Source organism: Natator depressus, chromosome 1 (assembly GCF_965152275.1).
Source record: "Natator depressus isolate rNatDep1 chromosome 1, rNatDep2.hap1, whole genome shotgun sequence".
Lineage (NCBI taxonomy): Eukaryota > Metazoa > Chordata > Testudines > Cheloniidae > Natator > Natator depressus.
Window position 1 is genome coordinate 22,154,515 of NC_134234.1, and position 20,982 is coordinate 22,175,496.

Sequence of the window (20,982 nt, forward strand, 5' to 3'; positions counted from 1 at the left end):
CCCACCCCACCCCTAAGAGCCAGAGGGACCTGCCAGGGGGCGAGGTGGGGAGTCCCGGCGGTGCTTACCTGGGGCAGCTCCCAGGAAGCATCCAGCAGGTCCCTCTGGCTCCTAGGGGCGGGGAAGCGTAGCTGGGGGGCAGCAGCCACTCCCCCCACTGATCACATCAAAAGTGGTGCCTTAGGCACAGACTCCGTTGGTGCTCCGGGGCTGGAGCATCCACGGGGAAAATTTAGTGGGTGCAGAGCACCCACTGGCAGCTCCCCGCCCCGCGCCCGGCCCCAGCTTACCTCACCTCCGCTCTGCTTCCGCCCCTGAATGCGCCACCCCGCTCTGCTTCTCCGCGCCCCCTCCAGCTTCTTGCGAATCAGCTGTTCAGCTGGAAGTCTGGGAGGGCTGAGAAGCAGGCGGGGGCTTTGTATTCAGGCCGAGGGTGGTGGAGGTGAGCTGGGAGCGGTTCCCCTGCACCCCCCCCCCGCCCCGGGTTACCTGCTGCAGTGTGAGCTGCCCTCCTCACACCCCCCGATGTTGATACTGGGAATGACATTTTCTGACCATGGACACAGAGTTAGCACAATTGATGCTGCATTCCCCAATTAGTAAATGTGGAACATCACATCTTATGCCCTGCCCTATGACATCAAGAAACCTATCTGGGCCATGCCTGCTGCTTAATTGGTAATTTCCAATTCTGGAACTTCCTCCATAAACATAATGAATCAAATTCAATGAGGGGCTGAGCACGTTTAATGCCCTTTGAGATCAATGGGCTATTTGATTATTTCAGCTTGATATTGGGGACACAGTATACAGGTATACTGTATACAGGTCCTCATCCTGAAAGTTGCTGAATGCCCTCATTTCCCATTGACTACAATGAGAATTAAGGGGGTTCAGCAACCTCCCAGAACCAGGCTAAAAATCAGCAGATCTCAGGACACAATTCCTCAAATCTTAACCACACAGAGTAGAACATACGTATCACTGGGCATGAGTAAGGACTGCAGATGGAGTGGAAACACAGTGTCATGAGAAATCAGAAAGATACGCTGGATCATTACAGTTATGGTTTGTAAGGAGTTAGTGAATGACAGAGCCAATATAGACGTTTACACATAGCCAGTGAGAGGGTCTTAGACAAGAGGTAATAAATAACCTGCAAGTCTTCAGTGTTAAAGAAACAAAGCTCTTTAGAGATCAACTCATTATCCCAGCTCAGTTAACCTCTATTTTCTTTTCCTCTTATTTTCAATTTGCTGTTATTAAAAGTCCAAATCTTTGTATTTAACTTGGGAAAGAAAAAAAAAGAAGAAGGACTTCAGGGCTGAAACCTTCCATGGTAATACTGAGCCCAGAGAGAACTATTACAGCCAAGTTTTGAGCATCTGAAAATACCATAGATGTTATAACAGAAACATGCAGTCAGAAACAGAAACAGAATGTTATATGTTATAAACAGAACATATAACTCCATCACTGCAAACTGTGTAACTATTGTAAGTAGTACTGTAACAAAAATCCCTACACTGTAACCTTGTAGTCATGCTGCTTCATTTACCACTCAGTGTATACTTATACGACTGGAACTATCATTAGTTTGTCATTACAAAAATCATCTCATCTGCTGACATTTACATTCTGCCTTACCAACTTTTTATTTAGCTACCAAGAAACTAGGTTCCAGTTTACACTGAGAACCCTTAAATAAATCTAACTAAGGAAAAAAGGAATACCCTTCACAATGAACATTGCTTAAACTTTAAAAATAAAGGTATCACAAGATCAACACAAAAACCCTGAGGCTTCAACTGCTCCCTAACATCAGAGGCATTTATGCCCATGATACAGACCTAAAATCTTGTATGGAATGGTATTAAATCAATAGAACTAGCAACATATCAATAAATCAATAGAACTAGCAACATATCAATAAATTGCTGTTATAAACCTGATCTGAACCTTCCCAAAAACCTAAATTCATTAAAAACCAAGAGATTATTACAGGAACTGAAAACTCAATCTACTCTGTACATTTCATCTCTATAAATTTATACTCTATACAATTCATCTCTATACATTTCATATCCAAAGAAACGGTATACAAAGTTCACCAATATATTTCATCATGCAATAAAAATAATCATAGCTCTTACCTTTGTCGTCATGTCTACAGAATGATTTTCAAAAGACTGATTCTCCTTATTGTGTTCATCACATAACACTGATCCATCTGACCCACCGGAAACCGCAGACTATAGAAAAAAAATTCAAATAAAACAAATTATATTCACAGCATAATACTATTACTTCTCACTGGACGCATGAGTCCAGACATACAGGAGTGTAATCGTGCTTCTAATCCACACTTGGGGCTCATGAACCAGATTTGGCCCTCAATTTCTTGCCATTTGTCATTTTCTGGGGTTGATTCTGCAGCCTCTCCCACTGAAGCCTATGGCTGAATCCTGCGAAGTGTTGAGTGACCTCACCTCTCGTTGACTTCAAAGGGAATTGAGGGTGCTCAGCATCTCACAAGATCAGGCCATAAACATGGAAGGTGAAATCTTGGTAAAGTTGCCAACTTCCTAATCGCATAAAACCGAACACCTTGGCCCTGCCCCTTCCCCAAGGCCCTGCCCTCTACTCACTCCACCCCCCCCCCTTTTATTGCTTACTCTCTCACTCCCTCACTTGCTCATTTTCACCAGGCTGGGGCAGAAGGCTGGGGTTTGGAGGGGGGGAGGGCCCTGGCTGGGGGCATGGGCTCTGTGATGGGGCTGAGGTTGAGCGGTTTGGGGTGCAGAAGGGGGCTCCGGGCTTTGGAGTGCAGGAGGGAGCTCCGAGCTGGGGCAGGGAGTTGGGGTGTGGGAGGAGATGCATGGTGTGGGCTCTGGGAGAGAGTTTGGGTTCAGGAGGGGACTCCGGGCTGGGGCAGGAGGGAGTTTGGGTGTGGGAGAGGCAGGGGGGTCGGGGCATGGGCTCCGGGTGGCACTTACCTCGGGCAGCTCCCCAGAAGCGGCGACATGTCCTTCTGTTCCTAGGCAGAGGGGTGGCCAGGTGGCTCTGTGTGCTGCCTCTGCCCAGCCACACCACCCTCCAGCTCCCATTAGCCTTGGTTCCTGGCCAATGGGAGCTGCAGAGCCAGCACTTGGGGTGGGGCAGTGTGCAGAGCCCCCCTGGCCATCCCTCCACCTAGGAGCCAAGCTACACGTCTCTGCTTCTGGGGAGCCATGTGGAGCCAGGTAGGGAGCCTGCCAGCCCCTAGGTGTTCCTGTAGAAAACTGGACACCTAGCAACCCTAAATCCTGGATGAATACCAAAACTCCCACTGACTTTACTTGCGGTCTAGATTTCACTCAGAGCAGCCACAGAAATGGGCCCAGTAACTGTATAGTGTACAGGGATGCTCAACCTCTCTTTCTGAAGCCCCCCCAACATGCTATAAAAACTCCATGGCACACGTGTGCCACAACAATGATTTTTCTGCATATAAAAGCCAAGGCTGCCGTTATGAGGTAGCAAGTATGGCAACTGCTCAGGGTACCACATCATGGGGGCACTGCAAAGCTAAGTTGTTCAGGCTTCAGCTTCAGCCCTGGATGGCGGGGCTCAGGGCCCCAGGCTTTAGCCCCATGTCGTGGAGCTTCGGCTTTCTGCCCTGGGGTCCAGCAAGTCTAATGCCGGCCCCGCTTGGCGGACCCTCTGAAACCTGCTCACAGCCCCTCAGGGGGCCCCCCAAGACCCCTGGTTGTGAACCACTGGTATACACTATCCACAATTGTCTCAGTTCTTAATTACTGCACAAAATTCTCTAAGTTACATGTTTTTGAAAGTGCTCAAGATTTGTGAAAGGTCATGCCTGCAAATATTTTTAATTAAGTACAGTGGGGTGGGGGAGTTGTTTTATTTACATAGCATTCATTTTGACAATGTTTGCAAAAAGCCATTACAAAATACAAGCCTTCTTTCAACATATCTGCAATACCAGGATATAGGAAAAGGCCAACACTACCACGTTCCTCACTAATTTATGACCAAACTTTTCCTGTAAACCATTTTCTTTTAATTGATTTATTTATAGATTATAGGAAAGTGTTTAGTGCTTGTGGTTTTCCTACTAAACATACAGCACATTACTGTAGATTTTGCATTTATGAGACAAATATTAATAGCTTTTCAAGAACACAAACAGGAAAGTGGGGTGGAATCAAACAATGCTGTGCTCTGTCCCACATGGTGTTGAGTGCCACAGAAATCATGAGTCGTGTAAAGCCGTCCTGATTAGACCATTCACTGGGAGCAGACAATTTTAACACAACAGGCAAGCAATTGTCAGCATTTTAAATAGGCCAACTACTGCCAGCACCATTTAGAAAACAATGGGCCAGAGCCAAAAAAATGGCCCAAATCAGATCCACATGTTCAAATGTATTATCCTCTGGTGCTAACTTGTTTAGTTAGGGCTTAGTCCGATAATGTACTGAGCACCCTGGCCCCCATCCAGCAAAAGTACTTAAACACATGGTTACCTTTACTGAAACCAGTGGGACTAGAGACATGCATTAAGGTAAGCATGTGCGTAAATGCTATGCTGGATAAAGATCAGACTATTTAACGCTATACAGCATGAGCCTTTAGGACCCAATACTACTCCTATCTACCAGTCTTAGGTGCTCATACAGTCATCATCACAATGTCTGAGCGCCTCACCATCCTTAATGCTTCCATCTTCACAACATCCCTGTGAGGTAAGGCAGTGATTGTCAGGAGCACAGCTGGCTCCCAGCCAGGTCACTAGGCAAACTCAGATGGGCCCCATGAGCCTCCTCCAAATGGTCAGGCTTCCTCACTGGGCAGGAGACCCTGTTGCCTGCTACTTGAGCTTTGCTGCAGCAGCACCTCAACATGTGCCATGTCTCCAGCTGCCTTTGCCTTACTCTTGGGTCCAGCTTTGTTCCAGCTCTAGCCTGCCTCCTCCCTGCTCTGGTTTTGTCTTTGTCTCCCTGCTCTGCTCCTGGAGCTGGTTTTACACTTCACTTGCCAGAGTTTATGCTCCTTTCTATTTTCCTCACTAGAATTTAACTTCCACTTTTTAAAGGATGCCTTTTTGCCTCTCACTGCTTCTTTTACTTTGTTGTTTAGCCACAGTGGCACTTTTCTGGTTCTTTTACTATGTTTTTTAACTTGGGGTATACATTTAAATTGAGCCTCTATTATGGTGTCTTTAAAAAAATTCCATGCAGCTTGCAGGGATTTCACTTTTGGCACTGTACCTTTTAATTTCTGTTTAATTAACTTCCTCATTTTTGTGTAGTTCCCCCTTCTGAAATTAAAAGCTACCGTGTTGGGCTGCTCTGGTGTTTTCCCTGCCACATGGATGCTAAAATTTATTATATTATGGTCACTATTACCAAATGGTCTATCTATATTCACCTCTTGGACCAATCCTGTGCTCCACTTAGGACTAAAATCAAAAATGGTCTCTCCTCTTGTGGGTTCCAGGACTGCTCCAAGAAGCAGTCATTTAAGGTGTCAAGAAACTTTATGTCTGCATCCCGTCCTGAGGTGACATATAGCCAGTCAGTATGGGGATAGTTGAAATCCCTCATTATTATTGAGGTTTTTTATTTTTATAATCTCTAATGGCCCTGAGCATTTTGCAGTCACTATCACCATCCTGGTAAGGTGATTGGTAATATATCCCTACTGCTATATGCTTATTATTCAAGCATGGAATTACTATCCATGGAGATTCTATAGTACAAGTTTGGTTCATTTAAGATTTTTACTTCATTTGATTCTATGCTTTCATTCACATTTAGTGCCACTCCCCCATCAGCATGACCTGTTCTGTCCTCCTGATATATTTTGTACCCTGGTATTACTGCGTCCCACTGATTATCCTCATTCCACCAAGTAGTCAGAAGTATATAGCCACCCTGAGCGTGGGGTTGCATAACTGACCATGTTGGCTAATAGCCATTGGTAGACCTATCCTCCATTAACTTATCTAGTTCTTTTTTGAACCCAGTTATACTTTTGGCCATCACAACATCCCATGGCAATAGGTTCATAAGTTAATTTTGCATCGTGTGAAACACTTTTTTTTGTACCAAATCTGTTGCTTAATAATTTCATCAGGTGACCCCTGGTTTTGGTATTGTTGGAAAGGGTAAATAACCCTTCTTTATTCACTTTTGCCACCCCATTCATGTTTTTAGAGACCTCTATAGTAGCCTCCTATTGTCTCTTTTCTAAGATGAACAGCTGTAGTCATTTTAGGCTCTCCTCATATAGAAGCTGTTCCATGGTATCATCTGGTTGCCCTTCTCTGAACCTTTTCCAGTTCCACTATAACCTTTTTGAGATGCAGCGACCAAAACCGGACACCGCATTCAAGGTGTGGGCACACTATGGATTTATACAGTGGCATTATAATATTTTCTGTCTTATTTTCAATCCCTTTCCTAACAGTTCCTAAAATTCTGTGAGCCTTTTGGACTGCTGCTATGAACTGAGCTGAAGTTTTCAGAGAACTATCCCTGATAAGTCTTGAGCACTAACACCTAATTTAGAAAAATTCATTACTAGCCTGTTATGTTACTGTTGTTCAAGATGTGTTGCACATGGCCATTTCACTCTGTGTGTCTGTGCATCAAGTGCATGGCAGTTGGAAACTTTTTTCCCCTCAGCAGTACCTATTGGGCTGCTCAAGTGCCCTCTGCTGCTATGTGCCACTGCATATAGGTATCAAGGGCAGAGCCGTTCCCTGGTCCCCTCAGTTCCCGCTTGCCAGAACTTCGATGCAGAGGAGTGGGAGGGCAGGTCGTGGAATGGACATGTACAACACATGGCAAACAACAGTTATGGAACAGATTATTAACAGTTTTTTCTTCAAGTGTTTGCACACATGCATTCCTCTCTTGGTGACTCACAAGCAGTGAAACAGGAGGCAGGATTGGAATCTGAATGAAGACAGGAGGAAAACATCCAACTGTAGCATCATCTCTTGAGTCCTGAGTGAAGGCATAATGAGAAGCAAATGTGTGCACTGAGGACTAAGTTGCCTCTCTACAAATGTCCAGAATTAGAACACGTGCCAGAAAAGTCGCAGAGGCCAAATGTGATCTCATGAAATGAGCTGTGACTCTGCTCGATGGGGTGACGTTAGACTGGTCATAGCCTCATGTATATGCATATGCTATCCAAGAAGAAATTCTCAGAGGAGATTGCCCTTTTATTCTGTCTGCAACCATGATGAACAGTTGAAAAGACTTATGGAACTGCTTGATTCTGGTAAGGTAGAACACCAGAGCTCTTCTGACATCCAGAGTGTGCAAATATTTTCCTTCCCTACTCAAGTATGGTTTAGTGAAAAATGACATAAAGTAAACTGGCTGGTTGACATGGAATGAGGACACCACTACCCAAACCTCAGATGAGGGCACAGGTAAACCTTGTCCTTGAAGATGGTATAGGGAGGTTGTCATTAACACAAGCAGCTCTCCTACCCTTCTAGCAGAGGTGATGGCAACCACATGCCACCTCCATTGTTAGATGTAGCAGAGAGTAGTAAGTAGCCAAAAGTTCAAATGGGAGACCCATATGCCTTGACAACACTAAGTTTAGGTCTCATGGGAAAACAGATTGTGCACCTTAGGATACACTTTGACTAGGTCTATGGTAGTAAGAACATGTCTGTAAGGGAACGAAGGCTGCAACCTCAAGGGTTAAAGAACTGCTGACACTTTGTGGATCTTTTTGTAAATAGGGAGACCTCCCACCATTGAAAATTGTATCTGGACACACCCTGGGAAAGAGACCACTTGGTGACTTGTAAACAGTTTGCTCAGGATGTCTGCAAGGTCATTTTGGTCATCCGGTAGGCAAGAAGCTTCTAGCTCTATTGAGTTTGCAATGCAAAACTCACAAAGAGTTGCCTCTTGCCAGAGCTGAGAAGAGCGAAGTCCTCCCTGCCTGTTGAGATATAGCATTGCTATTGTGCTGTCTGTGAAGATTAACAGGCTTTCCCCTTTTCCCCCTTCTGTGGCAGAAAAACCTGGCATGCCAATCTGATAGCTTTACATATCAACATCAGTGAGCTGAAAGCAAAGTCCTCTGTAGACCACAGTCCCTGAGTCAAGGATGACAAACCAGTTTCCAGGGCTCAGGGAGGGAACATCAGAAGCTAGGGTGACCATGCGAAGCATTATGTTTAAGAATTTGTTGAGTTCACCCAGATCTAAAATTGGTCTGAGAGCCCCCTTCACTTTCAGGATTAGGAAATAGCAAGAATAAACCCTTGTCCCTCTGTGACACTGTGGAACCTCCTCTATGGTACCCACCTGAAAGAGAGAGAGTACCTTCTGGAAGAGGAGTTCCTTGTGAGAGTGGTCCCTGAAGGAGGACAGGGAGGGAGTGTGGGAAGGAGGGATAGAAACAAATTGGAGGGTATAACTGCAGTACTCAAGACCAAGCACTGAGGAAGTGGGAAAGACAGCTTACAAATATGGGGGAGATAGGGTCTGGAAACATGGAGACTGGCCTGACATCCTTGACTGACCCATCAAAATTATTGCTTAGCAGTTCCTGGGTATCTAGAAGGGCCAGGAGCTGGAGCCAAAACAGAAGAGGCAGGCCAGTGCCTATAACCCCTCTTCTTTATTGAGGGGTCCTGATGAGGAGGCAGAGCAGGATAACAGTGTGTCTGCTGAGGCAGATAGTGCTTTCTGACTGGGCAGGTGAGTACAAATCCAGGGACTTCTGTCACCCTTAAGGCCATGGAGTTTGCTGTCTCCAGGGAAGGACTTTCAAAAGATAAGTCCTGAATAGTATGCTGGACTTCACAGGGTAGACTGGAAGACTCCAGCCATAAGGAGCTCTGCATGGAGACTGCAGAAGCCATAGTCCTAGCAGTCAAGTCTGCGGAGCCCAGGCTGCAGAGAAGTCCACGCCACTCATCTGCTCTCATTTGCCAGCAAACAACTCATGCCTAGCATCCTCAAGCAACAGATCTTTGAATTTCTCCAAAGAGCCCCACAATTTCAAATCAAAATTTCCCAGCAGAGCTGCAACCCCCCAGTTAAATAAACTTTCCTACCAAATAAATTTTTTGTTTGCCTCTTGATTTGGGAGTGGCAGGTTGATGACCCTGGGGTTTCCTTTCATTAGCTGCTGCAAGCATTAGTGACCCCGGAGCAGGGTGGGAGTATAGGTAGTCAAACCCTTGGGAAGGTACACAATACTTGCACTCTGCCTGCTTTGAGATGGAAAGCAAGGAAGATGGGGTCAGTCATAGTGTCTTTATAGGCCCCAATATCGCCTCATTCATTGGCAGTGCCACTCTAAATGGACCTGCTGTAGATAATATATCAATCTTGATATATTGTGATGAGAAGACTCTCTGACCTCCTTGATCTGAATGTCCAAGTCCAAAGGCACCCTCTTTAATAATTCCTGATTGTCTTGTAGTCACTGGGAGGGGATGATGTTGTGTCTGAGGAAACTGCCTCATCTGGTGAGGATGAAGATGAAGCTGACTGGATGTGGTTCACCTCTTCTTCAGGATGCTCTGCTGGCTCCTCAAGAGCCTCTTCCTGAGGCTCAGCACTGGGCCAGGTACCGGCTACTGAAGTCAGGGTGGCATGATGCAAGGATTCATCCCCTCCAGACAAAGGTACTGAGTAGGAAAACCCCAGGAGTTCCAAAAGGGCCAGGGGCTGGACACCAGTGACCTCCTGGCCACATTGCCATAAAAGCTCACATTGTGGGGTTGCAAAGGTACCCAGAGAGGAAGGATCTAGGCAGAGGATGGTGGGTCCTGCTCTGAGGTGGAGAGATACTTGAGCCTACCTCAGAGTCCAAAGAAGGCAACTCCCCTTCCACTGACCACAGGGGGGCTGTCCTGGTTGGTGCCAGGGACCAGTGCTGAGAACCAGGCACTGGCTGGAGACACACCATCAGTGCTGGCTCCTGTTTAGACTGTACTGATGGGTGGGTAGACCGTCTAGGAAGTAGGCAGCCGGTGCAGGACCAGGTCCTGCATCACAGATGTTGGTGCTGGGTGGTCTAATGATACTGACTTTACTGAGGGAGCTGATTCCTGTACCAAAAAGCAAAGTAAATTCCTTGCCACTGCAAATGCCGGAAGTATAGTCAGCACCAAGATCTTATCTGGTCGATGCGGTGTGGCTGAAGTTGATGGTTCCGTTTCTGGCACCAGACTCGATGTCTGTTCCAGCACTGTAGCCAACAGTGCTGTCTTAGGCCCAATGCCAGAGCCGAGCCCCAGCACCTCTAGGCTTGGCAGCTCATAGCCCCGGCACCTCTGGGCTTGCTGCATCAGTTATGAGTGTAGAAAAATTGCTTGAGTCCTGACACGTCTTTCATTACAAATTAAGCACTGCTTAGGCCCCAATTTGGAGGAGTGCCTCAATCTTGATTGTACTCTACTTGACTCCCCTTCCACCTGTTTTACAGGCGTGAGGGGTGGAATCTTCCTCTGGTTGGTGCCTTTGTGGAAGGCTTATGCTTCTCCCTGGGAATAGGTAAGGATGACCAGTGCCGGGACTCTGATAGTCTTGAACTGAAGCTGCAGCACTGACTCAAATGGGATGGCTCTGAAGGTGGACTTAGCACCACCTCCATTAGCAGGAACTTTAGCCTTGCTTTCCTATCTTTTTTCATCCTAAATTTGAAGTCCTGACAAATCTGACTCCAGTTCTTCACGTGTGCCTTGCCCAAAAACTTGAGACTACTGCAGTATAGGTTGCTTAGAGGCATAGGTTCCTGCAGCCCCCATTGGCCTGGAATGGCGAACCGCGGCCAGTGGGAGCTGCAATCGGCCAAACCTGCAGACACTGCAGGTAAACAAACCGTCCCAGCCCGCCAGTAGATTTCCCTGACAGGCTGCATGCCAAAGGTTGCCAATCCCTGTTTTAAACAGTTAATGATCCACAAGAGGACCCTCCTTCTTATCCCATGACTGCTTACTTTGCTTAAGAGACTCTGGCGATGGACCTTATCAAAGGCTTTCTGAAAATGCAAGTACAGTATATCAACTGGATCACCTTGTCCATATGTTTGTTAACACCCTCAGTGAATTCTAATAGATTGGTGAGGCACGATTTCCCTTTCCAAAAGCTGTGCTCACTCTTCCAACACATGTTCATCTAAGGGCATGTCTACACTCACCTCCAGAAACGACTGATCCAGCGAGGGTAGATTTATCACATCTAATGAAGACGTGATAAATCGACCACCAAGCACTCTCCTGCCAACTCCGGTACTCCACTGGAGGGAGAAGCGTGGGCAGAGTTGATGGGGAAGCATCAGCAGTCGTGGGCAGAGTTGATGGGGAAGCATCAGTAGTTATTCACGTAGCTGAAATTGCTAAATTTAGATCGATCCCCCACCCTAGTGTAGACCACACCTAACTGTCTGATAATCCCGTTCTTTACTATAGTTTCAACCAGTTTGCCTGGAACTGAAGTTAGGCTTACTCGCCTGTAATTGCAAGGATCACCTTTTTAAAATCAATCAATCAGTGTTACATTAGCTATCTGCTAGTCATCTGGTACAGAGGCTGAATTAAGCAATAGGTTACCTAGTATAGTTAACAGTTATGCAATTTCATATTTGAGTTCCTTAAGAACTCATGTGAATACCATCTGGTTTTGGTGACTTATGACTGTTTAATTTGTTCCAAAACCACCTCTGTACATTTTGTCAACATTCAGTTGTTTGCCTTCATGTGTTATATTTAACTATTTCATTTGGCTGTTTCTGACTAGCTCCTACCTGTACTTACCAAATTTATCCCTAAGGGATGCCTCTGGCTTTCTTCCAGTTCTCAGTTTAAAAAATCCTCTACCATCTTTTTAATTTCACATGCCAGCAGCCTCGCTGATTCTCCTTCTCTTCACCCAGAGTTGGTTTGGGTCCGTAGTCCCAATCCTACAGTAGTTTTTTGCATCTGTAATTCCCACTCAAGTAAATGGTTCTTTCCCAGGGCTTTAGGATCAAGTTGCATTGCTAATACTAGTTAAGAGCCCAATCCTGAGGAGGGTGATGAGTGACTCCTCACAGGTGCCCTCCCAGTTGATTTTTACAGTACTCCGATACTATGGGCATGGGAGCCACGTAAATAGATAAATAGCACTCAGCACCTCAGTAAACTAAACATTAACTTGGTACATGCCAATCAGAAGCAAAATCTAACTTTTGTCATTTTGATTGTTTAAAAAAACATCAGAATGTACAGAAACATTCCACATGTTTCCTAAATTATTTTTCATTATTTGTTATGGTAGCACCTACAGGGCTCTGGGGCCAATTCCGGACATTCCAGGAGGGACAGTCCCTGGCCATGTAGCAGTCTAAGGAAAAGCTGCCAAAATGTTCTTACATATCTAAGAATGCTGGTACTTTATTAATACAATATATCATGGACATTACTTATTTCCAAACATACATGAAGTCCCATCAGTTGACAAAATCTTAGTGTTATTTAAGAAGAGGAAAAGTTTTGAAATGGGTGTAGGCAGCATGCATAACAATTGCAATATCATTTTAGTACTCAATGTAGTGTAACCTCTGGTTAGTATAAAATTCTGTTATGATTGCTACAGACAGTGTTATCAGCTAGGTGAACCAAGCATATTAACTCTTTGCTCCACTCATCAGAAATAGACTTGCCCTGATCCTAAGAGGTACTTACTCTCTGCCACTCCTCAGTGGAACCTGCCCATAAATTCTCAAACACTGCAGAATATATTATTTATCAAATGGGCACTACTGAAGAGTCTGGTAAGAAAAAGCTTCCATTTGTTGATAAAACTTTGTCTACAAATGCATCCCCATTAGTTGACTCCAGTATTTTGCAAGAATATAAACCATGTCATAAAGTAGTATGAAATGTTTCAATTGTTTGCCTTAGGGAAATGGGTCAGAGATTAATTGTGAAGAGCAGTAAAATCAGGACATTAAGAGGATACAAACAGCTCAAGTAAGATGCAATAATAATAAATCTGGAGCATCTCTCTCTACACTGTATTAAAGGTCAACATGCATTAGCAGAATAATATATAGTTCTCAAAGATGTATAAAGTACACATTAGCAATCCACCTAAAACACAATAGATATTTAGCTATTTGTTTTGACATATGACTAAGCTTGTCTGTGCAGAATACTGGCAAAAACGGGGCCTCTATTGTGTGTTGTAAAAGAGATTTTAAAAAGGAGAAAATCTGGGGCTTGATCCTCCTCACTCTTATTTTTGAGTTGCATCAGTGTAGATGAGACACACTGTCTTTAGAAGCAATCCCAAGGCCTATGCTATCTATGAGGTCTCATAGCACCCAGTGGATCCAAGAGCTACCAGTTGGCAAAAGAGCCACTGAGCAACTGCTCATTCTCCCTGAACCCTGCAGTCCCTTCTACTTATCAAGCAGAGATGCAGTGCAGCCAGTGTGCTATAGTATGACACTAGTAAATCAGCACAAGACCAGAGCACTGCACCTGTACTTCCATTTCTAGTGGGTTTGGAAATAATGCTTCTACCTTGAAAAATGTCCAAGACTAAACCTTTTATTACTTCCCTCAGTATAAAGACGGACGTTTGTGAACTACTGTGTCTTCATATAACAGAAAATAAGGCCTTTTTCTGATTGATTTTGTAAGCAAAAGGAAAAGACAAGACAGGTGAAGAGATGCTACAGGCAAATGATGCAATAGCAGCTCATCATCTAATATGGCAACTTTGCTCACTGACAAGTAACCATGAGAATTACAAATAGCACAGAAGACAATTTTTGGTATGGTTAAAACAAATCCATTTACATTATAATTAACCTAGACTATTCAGATGCTCATTTCTTCAGGACAGTGTCTTTTTCATTGTGTAAATGTGTGGCACTATATAAATGTTTATTAATAAAATAGTAATCACATGAGCTACTTGTTTATTTAATCTAATTTCAACAATGCCTATCTGTAGCTCAACTGTGTTCATAGCACCTTTTCCCCTGAACCTCACCAGGGCAGACAGTTTTCACTGTTTATCAACAAAGCAGCCATTGGTATTTTTTCCAAGTGATTACTTCACCCAAAAGCCCAATTATGAATTATGGAAGATCTGTCACCTGCCAGGCTTCTGCCAAACAATGTGTTTCAGTGATGTGAAGGCATGTAGAGATCCTGGATTGTCCATGTCAACAATGAATCGGTAACAGCACCCACTCCTCTACAGTTACAGCATTTGAGCTCACCAAGGCAATTGCACTTTCCTGAGGAGGTGCATTTGATAATTATGGGTGAGTTTCCCAGCCTGCTACAAGACTCTGGAATTGCAGAAAATTTGAGCCTTATACATAACGTGGTAGGATGAGGTATTTTGTGGGTATCTACAATAGTCACCACATGTATAGTTATTTTAAAAGTACCCAACTCTGGTACTCTATCATTTGACCAAACAAACAAGTGCACATAAATGCAGCCAGTATTCTGCTCCTTCATCGTCATCCTACCAATGACAACAGGAATAATCTCAGAGGTTATATAATCCACACGCAATATACCACAGATGACCTGTATGGGTTACTCCCTAGACCTGCATGGTACGACCCAGTGTGCCTCTGTGCATCTCCTGCAGCAGACAGCCTATGGAGTAGCCTGGGGTCACTTCTGTGCCATGTTCCCTCTTCTTGGGATGAGTTTTCTGGTATAACCTGTGCACATTGACCAGCCAAAGTTTTATCTCTGATGAAGTATTTCGTCATAATAAACCAGTAATAGCCAAACTGTTGATGGTCCTTCCGAGGTTGTGAAGGGATGGGGAGGATGTGTAACAACTGGCAGATAACAGCCTACTTCTGCTACCAGCTAACTGAGTTACTCTCTACTTACAGTGGGGATGGTCAGAGTTGTTGTGCTTAAGATCCTGGATTCAAACCCTCCTGACAACCCAGGCATGTGGTTCTCCCACATGCAAGAAGCCTCCTTTTTACATCTCTTGAGCATCCAATACAGGGACCATTTACAATCACAATTCCTGTGCTCAGGGGAATGCAAGGAATTCTCCTCCACACACCCCAAAGGAGACAGGATTATGGCTCCAGATACATACCAGTCTCAGAAGCAGACCTGTGCACTGGGATGAATAGGCTGCTCCATCTTAAAGATGGGTGCAGCCTGTACAGACCCTCTTGTCACCAAGCTGTCTGGAGAAGAATACACTTCCTGAGACACAGTCCCACCCTAAATTCCCCACAGGAAAGGGCAGGTCTGAACAACCCCCATGCCGGCCTGTAGGTAAATGCTAATTTGCTCCAGGATGGTTATGATGCAATGGTGGGGTGGTAGTGGTGATGGGAGAAATACAAATAAAGTAGAAATCTCATGGAAACAGAAACACGTCAATAACTCAATCATCCTGATAATCAAAGGCTCCAAGGAATACACAGTGCTGAGAGATACTGACTTTTATTTAATTAACTGTCTTGCAAATAAGCATTTTACAAATCATTAAAACATTTTAAAAGCTACCGGGGGAAAGTAAAATACATTATAGCATATGCTGGAATTACTCATTTTACGGTGTATTAATGTACATTAATTCAGTTAACAGCCATTCTAGAGAAAAAGAGCAGCCCAAGATGAACTAGCAGATGTTCTGAAGGCCACTGATACTAGCAAACAATGGTTCACTCCAGTGTATACGGTTGCAGACACCTCTAGTAGAGCTGTGTGAAAGATTCTGTTTAAACCACATGTGAACTCAACATGCAGTTTGATTCGAGTTCATCCTTTGTCCACAAACCAGCAGCGAAGGAAGGCCTTCTGTGCCCATGAATTGTCCATCAATGATTCAGCAACTTTATTGCTCTATCTAAACAGTGCTGCCAAGTCTCACAATTTATCACTAGTAAATTAGTTTTGGCCTCTACTGCAGGAAATCTCATGAGGAGAAAAGCTCCTGCCTTTATCCAGCTGGGGGAAGCAAAAATTAGGGATTAGGGTGGGGGTGTGAGAGCCTTCCCTAGAACACCCCGGGGGGAAAATGCATCACATTGCAAGCCCACAGGTCATGTGCCCTAGTCCCAGCTCTTTCAGTGACTATATTTCTGTATCTTTCTTCACCCTTGTGAGCCAAGGTCTCATACTTGTCGCAGGTATCATCATTCACCAATTTCACAGACAAGATAACAGAGTTTGACCAAGGTAACTTTAGGCAGAGCTAGAAATAGAAACTGAAACTGAATGAAATCCTAACCCCAGTGAAGTCAATGGGTGCTCTGCCATTGAATTCAATAGAGCAAGGATTTCACTTGGACTCTCTAGTATAACAGAACCAAGTCTCATCCAGTTTGTCACACACTCCTTCAGAATTCCAGGAAAATCCCAGTTTAGGTGTTTCTGTAATAAACATCAAAACAATGTGACTCAGGGTCACCCATTAGTGACTAGACCACTGTCCATACTATGAGATGTGGTGGAGGCTTGCTTTACATCGAGTGGTACTATCTTCAATCCCCCCAGAAAACCAAAACAAAGGTATTGTTACATGTTGCTATGGTGTCTCACTGCTAGACCACAATCTACTCCCAAAGCCAGGAATAGAAACCAAGAATCCTGATGTTCAGCATTCCATAGCTGGCTCCCAAAAATATGTAGCGCCCACTGGCACTCTATGTGTTTTGTCTCCCTATATGAGCTGCTCCACCCAGAGGATAACAGCATGCTTTCCCCCACCCCACCCCACTACTGTTAAGCTGAAGAGGAAGATGGCTGTTTTGAAGATTAAGGGTTCAAGCCCTGCTCATGACCCCAGGGGGTGAAAACAAATATACATGCAGGTATGAGGATTAGTGAAAAGATGCTGGTTAAAGCGTTGGAATGATTTTAGGTTGCAAATTCTTGTATTTAGAAGTGAATTTTGATGTGGTGTTAATATTTATTTTACTGTTGCATTTTTACTGTTTACATTTTAGTTAATGGGAACTGTCTGTTCAAGAACAGCATGGAGGCAGAGTATTCATAGATATTAAGGTCAGAAGGGACCATTATGATCTAGTCTGACCTCCTGCACAATGCAGGCCACAGAATCTCACCCACTCACTCCTGCAATAAACCTCTCACCTATGTGTGAGCTATTGAAGTCCTCAAATCATGGTTTAAATACTTCAAGGTACAGAGAATCCTCCAGCAAGTGACCCGTGCCCCATGCTGCAGAGGAGGGCAAAAAAACCCCAGGCCTCTTCCAATCTGCCCTGGAGGAAAATTCCTTCCTGACCCCAAATATGGCGATCAGCTGAACCCTGAGCATGTGGGCAAGATTCACCAGCCAGATACCCAGGAAAGAATTCTCTGTAGTAACTCAGATCCCACCCCATCTAACATCCCATCACAGGCCATTGGGCCTATTTACCATGAACAGTTAACGATCAATTAATTGCCAAAATCATGTTATCCCATGATACCATTTCCTCCATAAATTTATCGAGTTTAATCTTGAAGCCAAATAGGTCTTTTGCCCCCACTGCTTCCCTTGGAAGGCTATTCCAGAACCTCACTCCTCCGATGGTTAGAAACCTTCATCTAATTTCAAGTCTAAACTTCCCAATGACCAGTTCATACCCATTTGTTCTTGTGTCCACATTGGTACTGAGCTTAAATAATTCCTCTCCCTCACTGGTATTTATCCCTCTGATATATTTATAGAGAGCAATCATATCTCCCCTCAGCCTTCTTTTGGTTAGGCTAAACAAGCCAAGCTCTTTGAGTCTCCTTTCATAAGACAGGTTTTCCATTCCTTGGATCATCCTAGTAGCCCTTCTCTGTACCTGTTCCAGTTTGAATTCATCTTTCTTAAACATGGGAGACCAGAACTGCACCCAATATTCCAGCTGAGGTCTCACCAGTGCCTTGTATAATGGTACTAACACCTCCTTATCTCTACTGGAAATACCTCACCTGATGCATCCCAACACTGCATTACCTTTTTTCATAGCCATATCACATTGGCAGCTCATAGTCATCCTGTGGTCAACCAATACTCCAAGGTCCTTCTCCTCCTCCGTTACTTCTAATTGATGCGTCCCCAGCTTATAACTAAAATGCTTGTTATTAATCCCTAAATGCATGACCTTACACTTCTCACTATTAAATTTCATCCTATTACTATTACTCTAGTTTACAAGATCATCCAGATCCTCCTGTATGATATCCCGGTCCTTCTCTAAATTGGCAAAACCTCCCAGCTTTGTATCATCCGCAAACTTTATTAGCGCACTCCCACTTTTTGTGCCGAGGTCAGTAATAAAAAGATTAAATAAGATTGGTCCCAAAACTGATCCCTGAGGAACTCCACTGGTAACCTCCCTCCCGCCTGACTGTTCACCTTTCAGTATGACCTGCTGTAGTCTCCCCTTTAACCAATTCCTTATTCACCTTTCAATTTTCATATTGATCCCCATCTTTTCCAATTTAACTAATAATTCCCCATGTGGCACCGTATCAAACCCCTTACTGAAATCTAGGTAAATTAGATCCACTGCATTTCCTTCGTCTAATAAAATCTGTTACTTTCTCAAAGAAGAAGATCAGGTTGGTTTGGCACGATCTACCTCATCTACCGATGAGTCGAAAGAATAGTAAATATGGCAGGCGACCAGCTTGGCTTAACGGTGAAATCCTAGCGGATCTTAAACATAAAAAAGAAGCTTACAAGAAGTGGAACGTTGGACATATGACCAGGGATGAGTATAAAAATATTGCTCGGGCATGTAGGAATGAAATCAGGAGGGCCAAATCGCACCTGGAGCTGCAGCTAGCAAGAGATGTCAAGAGTAACAAGAAGGGTTTCTTCAGGTATGTTGGCAACAAGAAGAAAGCCAAGGAAAGTGTGGGCCCCTTACTGAATGAGGGAGGCAACCTAGTGACAGAGGATGTGGAAAAAGCTAATGTACTCAATGCTTTTTTTGCCTCTGTTTTCACTAACAAGGTCAGCTCCCAGACTGCTGCGCTGGGCATCACAGCATGGGGAGTAGATGGCCAGCCCTCAGTGGAGAAAGAGGTGGTTAGGGACTATTTAGAAAAGCTGGAGGTGCACAAGTCCATGGGGCCAGACGAGTTGCATCCGAGAGTGCTGAAGGAATTGGCGGAGGTGATTGCAGAGCCATTGGCCATTATCTTTGAAAACTCGTGGCAAACGGGGGAAGTCCCGGATGACTGGAAAAAGGCTAATGTAGTGCCAATCTTTAAAAAAGGGAAGAAGGAGGATCCTGGGAACTACAGGCCAGTCAGCCTCACCTCAGTCCCTGGAAAAATCATGGAGCAGGTCCTCAAAGAATCAATCCTGAAGCACTTACATGAGAGGAAAGTGATCAGGAACAGTCAGCATGGATTCACCAAGGGAAGGTCATGCCTGACTAATCTAATCGCCTTCTATGATGAGATTACTGGTTCTGTGGATGAAGGGAAAGCAGTGGATGTATTGTTTCTTGACTTTAGCAAAGCTTTTGACACGGCCTCCCACAGTATTCTTGTCAGCAAGTTAAAGAAGTATGGGCTGGATGAATGCACTATAAGGTGAGTAGAAGTTGGCTAGATTGTCGGGCTCAACGGGTAGTGATCAATGGCTCCATGTCTAGTTGGCAGCCGGTGTCAAGTGGAGTGCCCCAGGGGTCGGTCTGGGGCCGGTTTTGTCCAATATCTTCATAAATGATCTGGAGGATGGTGTGGATTGCACCCTCAGCAAATTTGCGGATGATACTAAACTAGGAGGAGTGATAGATACGCTGGAGGGCAGGGATAGGATACAGAGGGACCTAGACAAATTAGAGGATTGGGCCAAAAGAAAGCTGATGAGGTTCAATAAGGATAAGTGCAGGGTCCTGCACTTAGGATGGAAGAACCCAATGCACCGCTACAGACTAGGGACCGAATGGCTAGGCAGCAGTTCTGCGGAAAAGGACCTAGGGGTGACAGTGGACGAGAAGCTGGATATGAGTCAGCAGTGTGCCCTTGTTGCCAAGAAGGCCAATGGCATTTGGGGATGTATAAGTAGGGGCATAGTGAGCAGATCGAGGGACGTGATCGTTCCCCTCTATTCGACATTGGTGAGGCCTCATCTGGAGTACTGTGTCCAGTTTTGGGCCCCACACTACAAGAAGGATGTGGATAAATTGGAGAGAGTCCAGCGAAGGGCAACAAAAATGATTAGGGGTCTGGAACACATGACTTATGAGGAGAGGCTGAGGGAACTGGGATTGTTTAGTCTGCAGAAGAGAAGAATGAGGGGGGATTTGATAGCTGCTTTCAACTACCTGAGAGGTGGTTCCAGAGAGGATGGTTCTAGACTATTCTCAGTGGTAGAAGAGGACAGGACAAGGAGTAATGGTCTCAAGTTGCAGTGGGGGAGGTTTAGGTTGGATATTAGGAAAAACTTTTTCACCAAGAGGGTGGTGAAACACTGGAATGTGTTACCTAGGGAGGTGGTAGAATCTCCTTCCTTGGAAGTTTTTAAGGTCAGGCTTGACAAAGCCCTGGTTGGGATGATTTAATTGGGGATCGGTCCTGCTTTGAGCAGGGGGTTGGACTAGATGACCTCCTGAGGTCCCTTCCAACCCTGATATTCTATGATTCTATGATTCTATGATACCTTTTGTAAAACCATGTTGTATTTCCCCCCCCTCCCATTTACCATTGTCCTCAATGTCCTTAACTACTTTCTCTTTCAAAAATTTTTCCAAGACCTTGCATACTACAGATGTTAAACTAACAGGCCTGTAGTTACCCGGGATCACTTTTTTTTCCCCTTTCTTAAAAATTAGGAACTATGTTAGCAATTCTCCAGTCATGCAGTACAACCCCTGAGTTTACAGAGTCATTAAAAATTCTTGCTAATGGGCTTGCAATTTTATGTGCCAATTCCTTTAATATTCTTGGATGAAGATTATCTGGGCCCCCAGATTTAGTCCAAT

The 20,982-nt window shown here is 44.6% G+C and overlaps 1 protein-coding gene across 9 annotated transcripts in view; it reads right to left on the reverse strand.

Moving 5' to 3' along the window:
• Positions 1-20,982, reverse strand: part of DLG2 (discs large MAGUK scaffold protein 2) — a 1,447,004-nt gene that overhangs the window by 1,207,346 nt on the left and 218,676 nt on the right. For all 9 annotated transcript variants that reach the window (XM_074955894.1, XM_074956046.1, XM_074955852.1 and 6 more), the window contains one exon: positions 2,154-2,252. In XM_074955894.1, the coding sequence (XP_074811995.1) occupies positions 2,154-2,252 (99 nt within the window). The remainder of the gene's footprint in view (positions 1-2,153; positions 2,253-20,982) is intronic.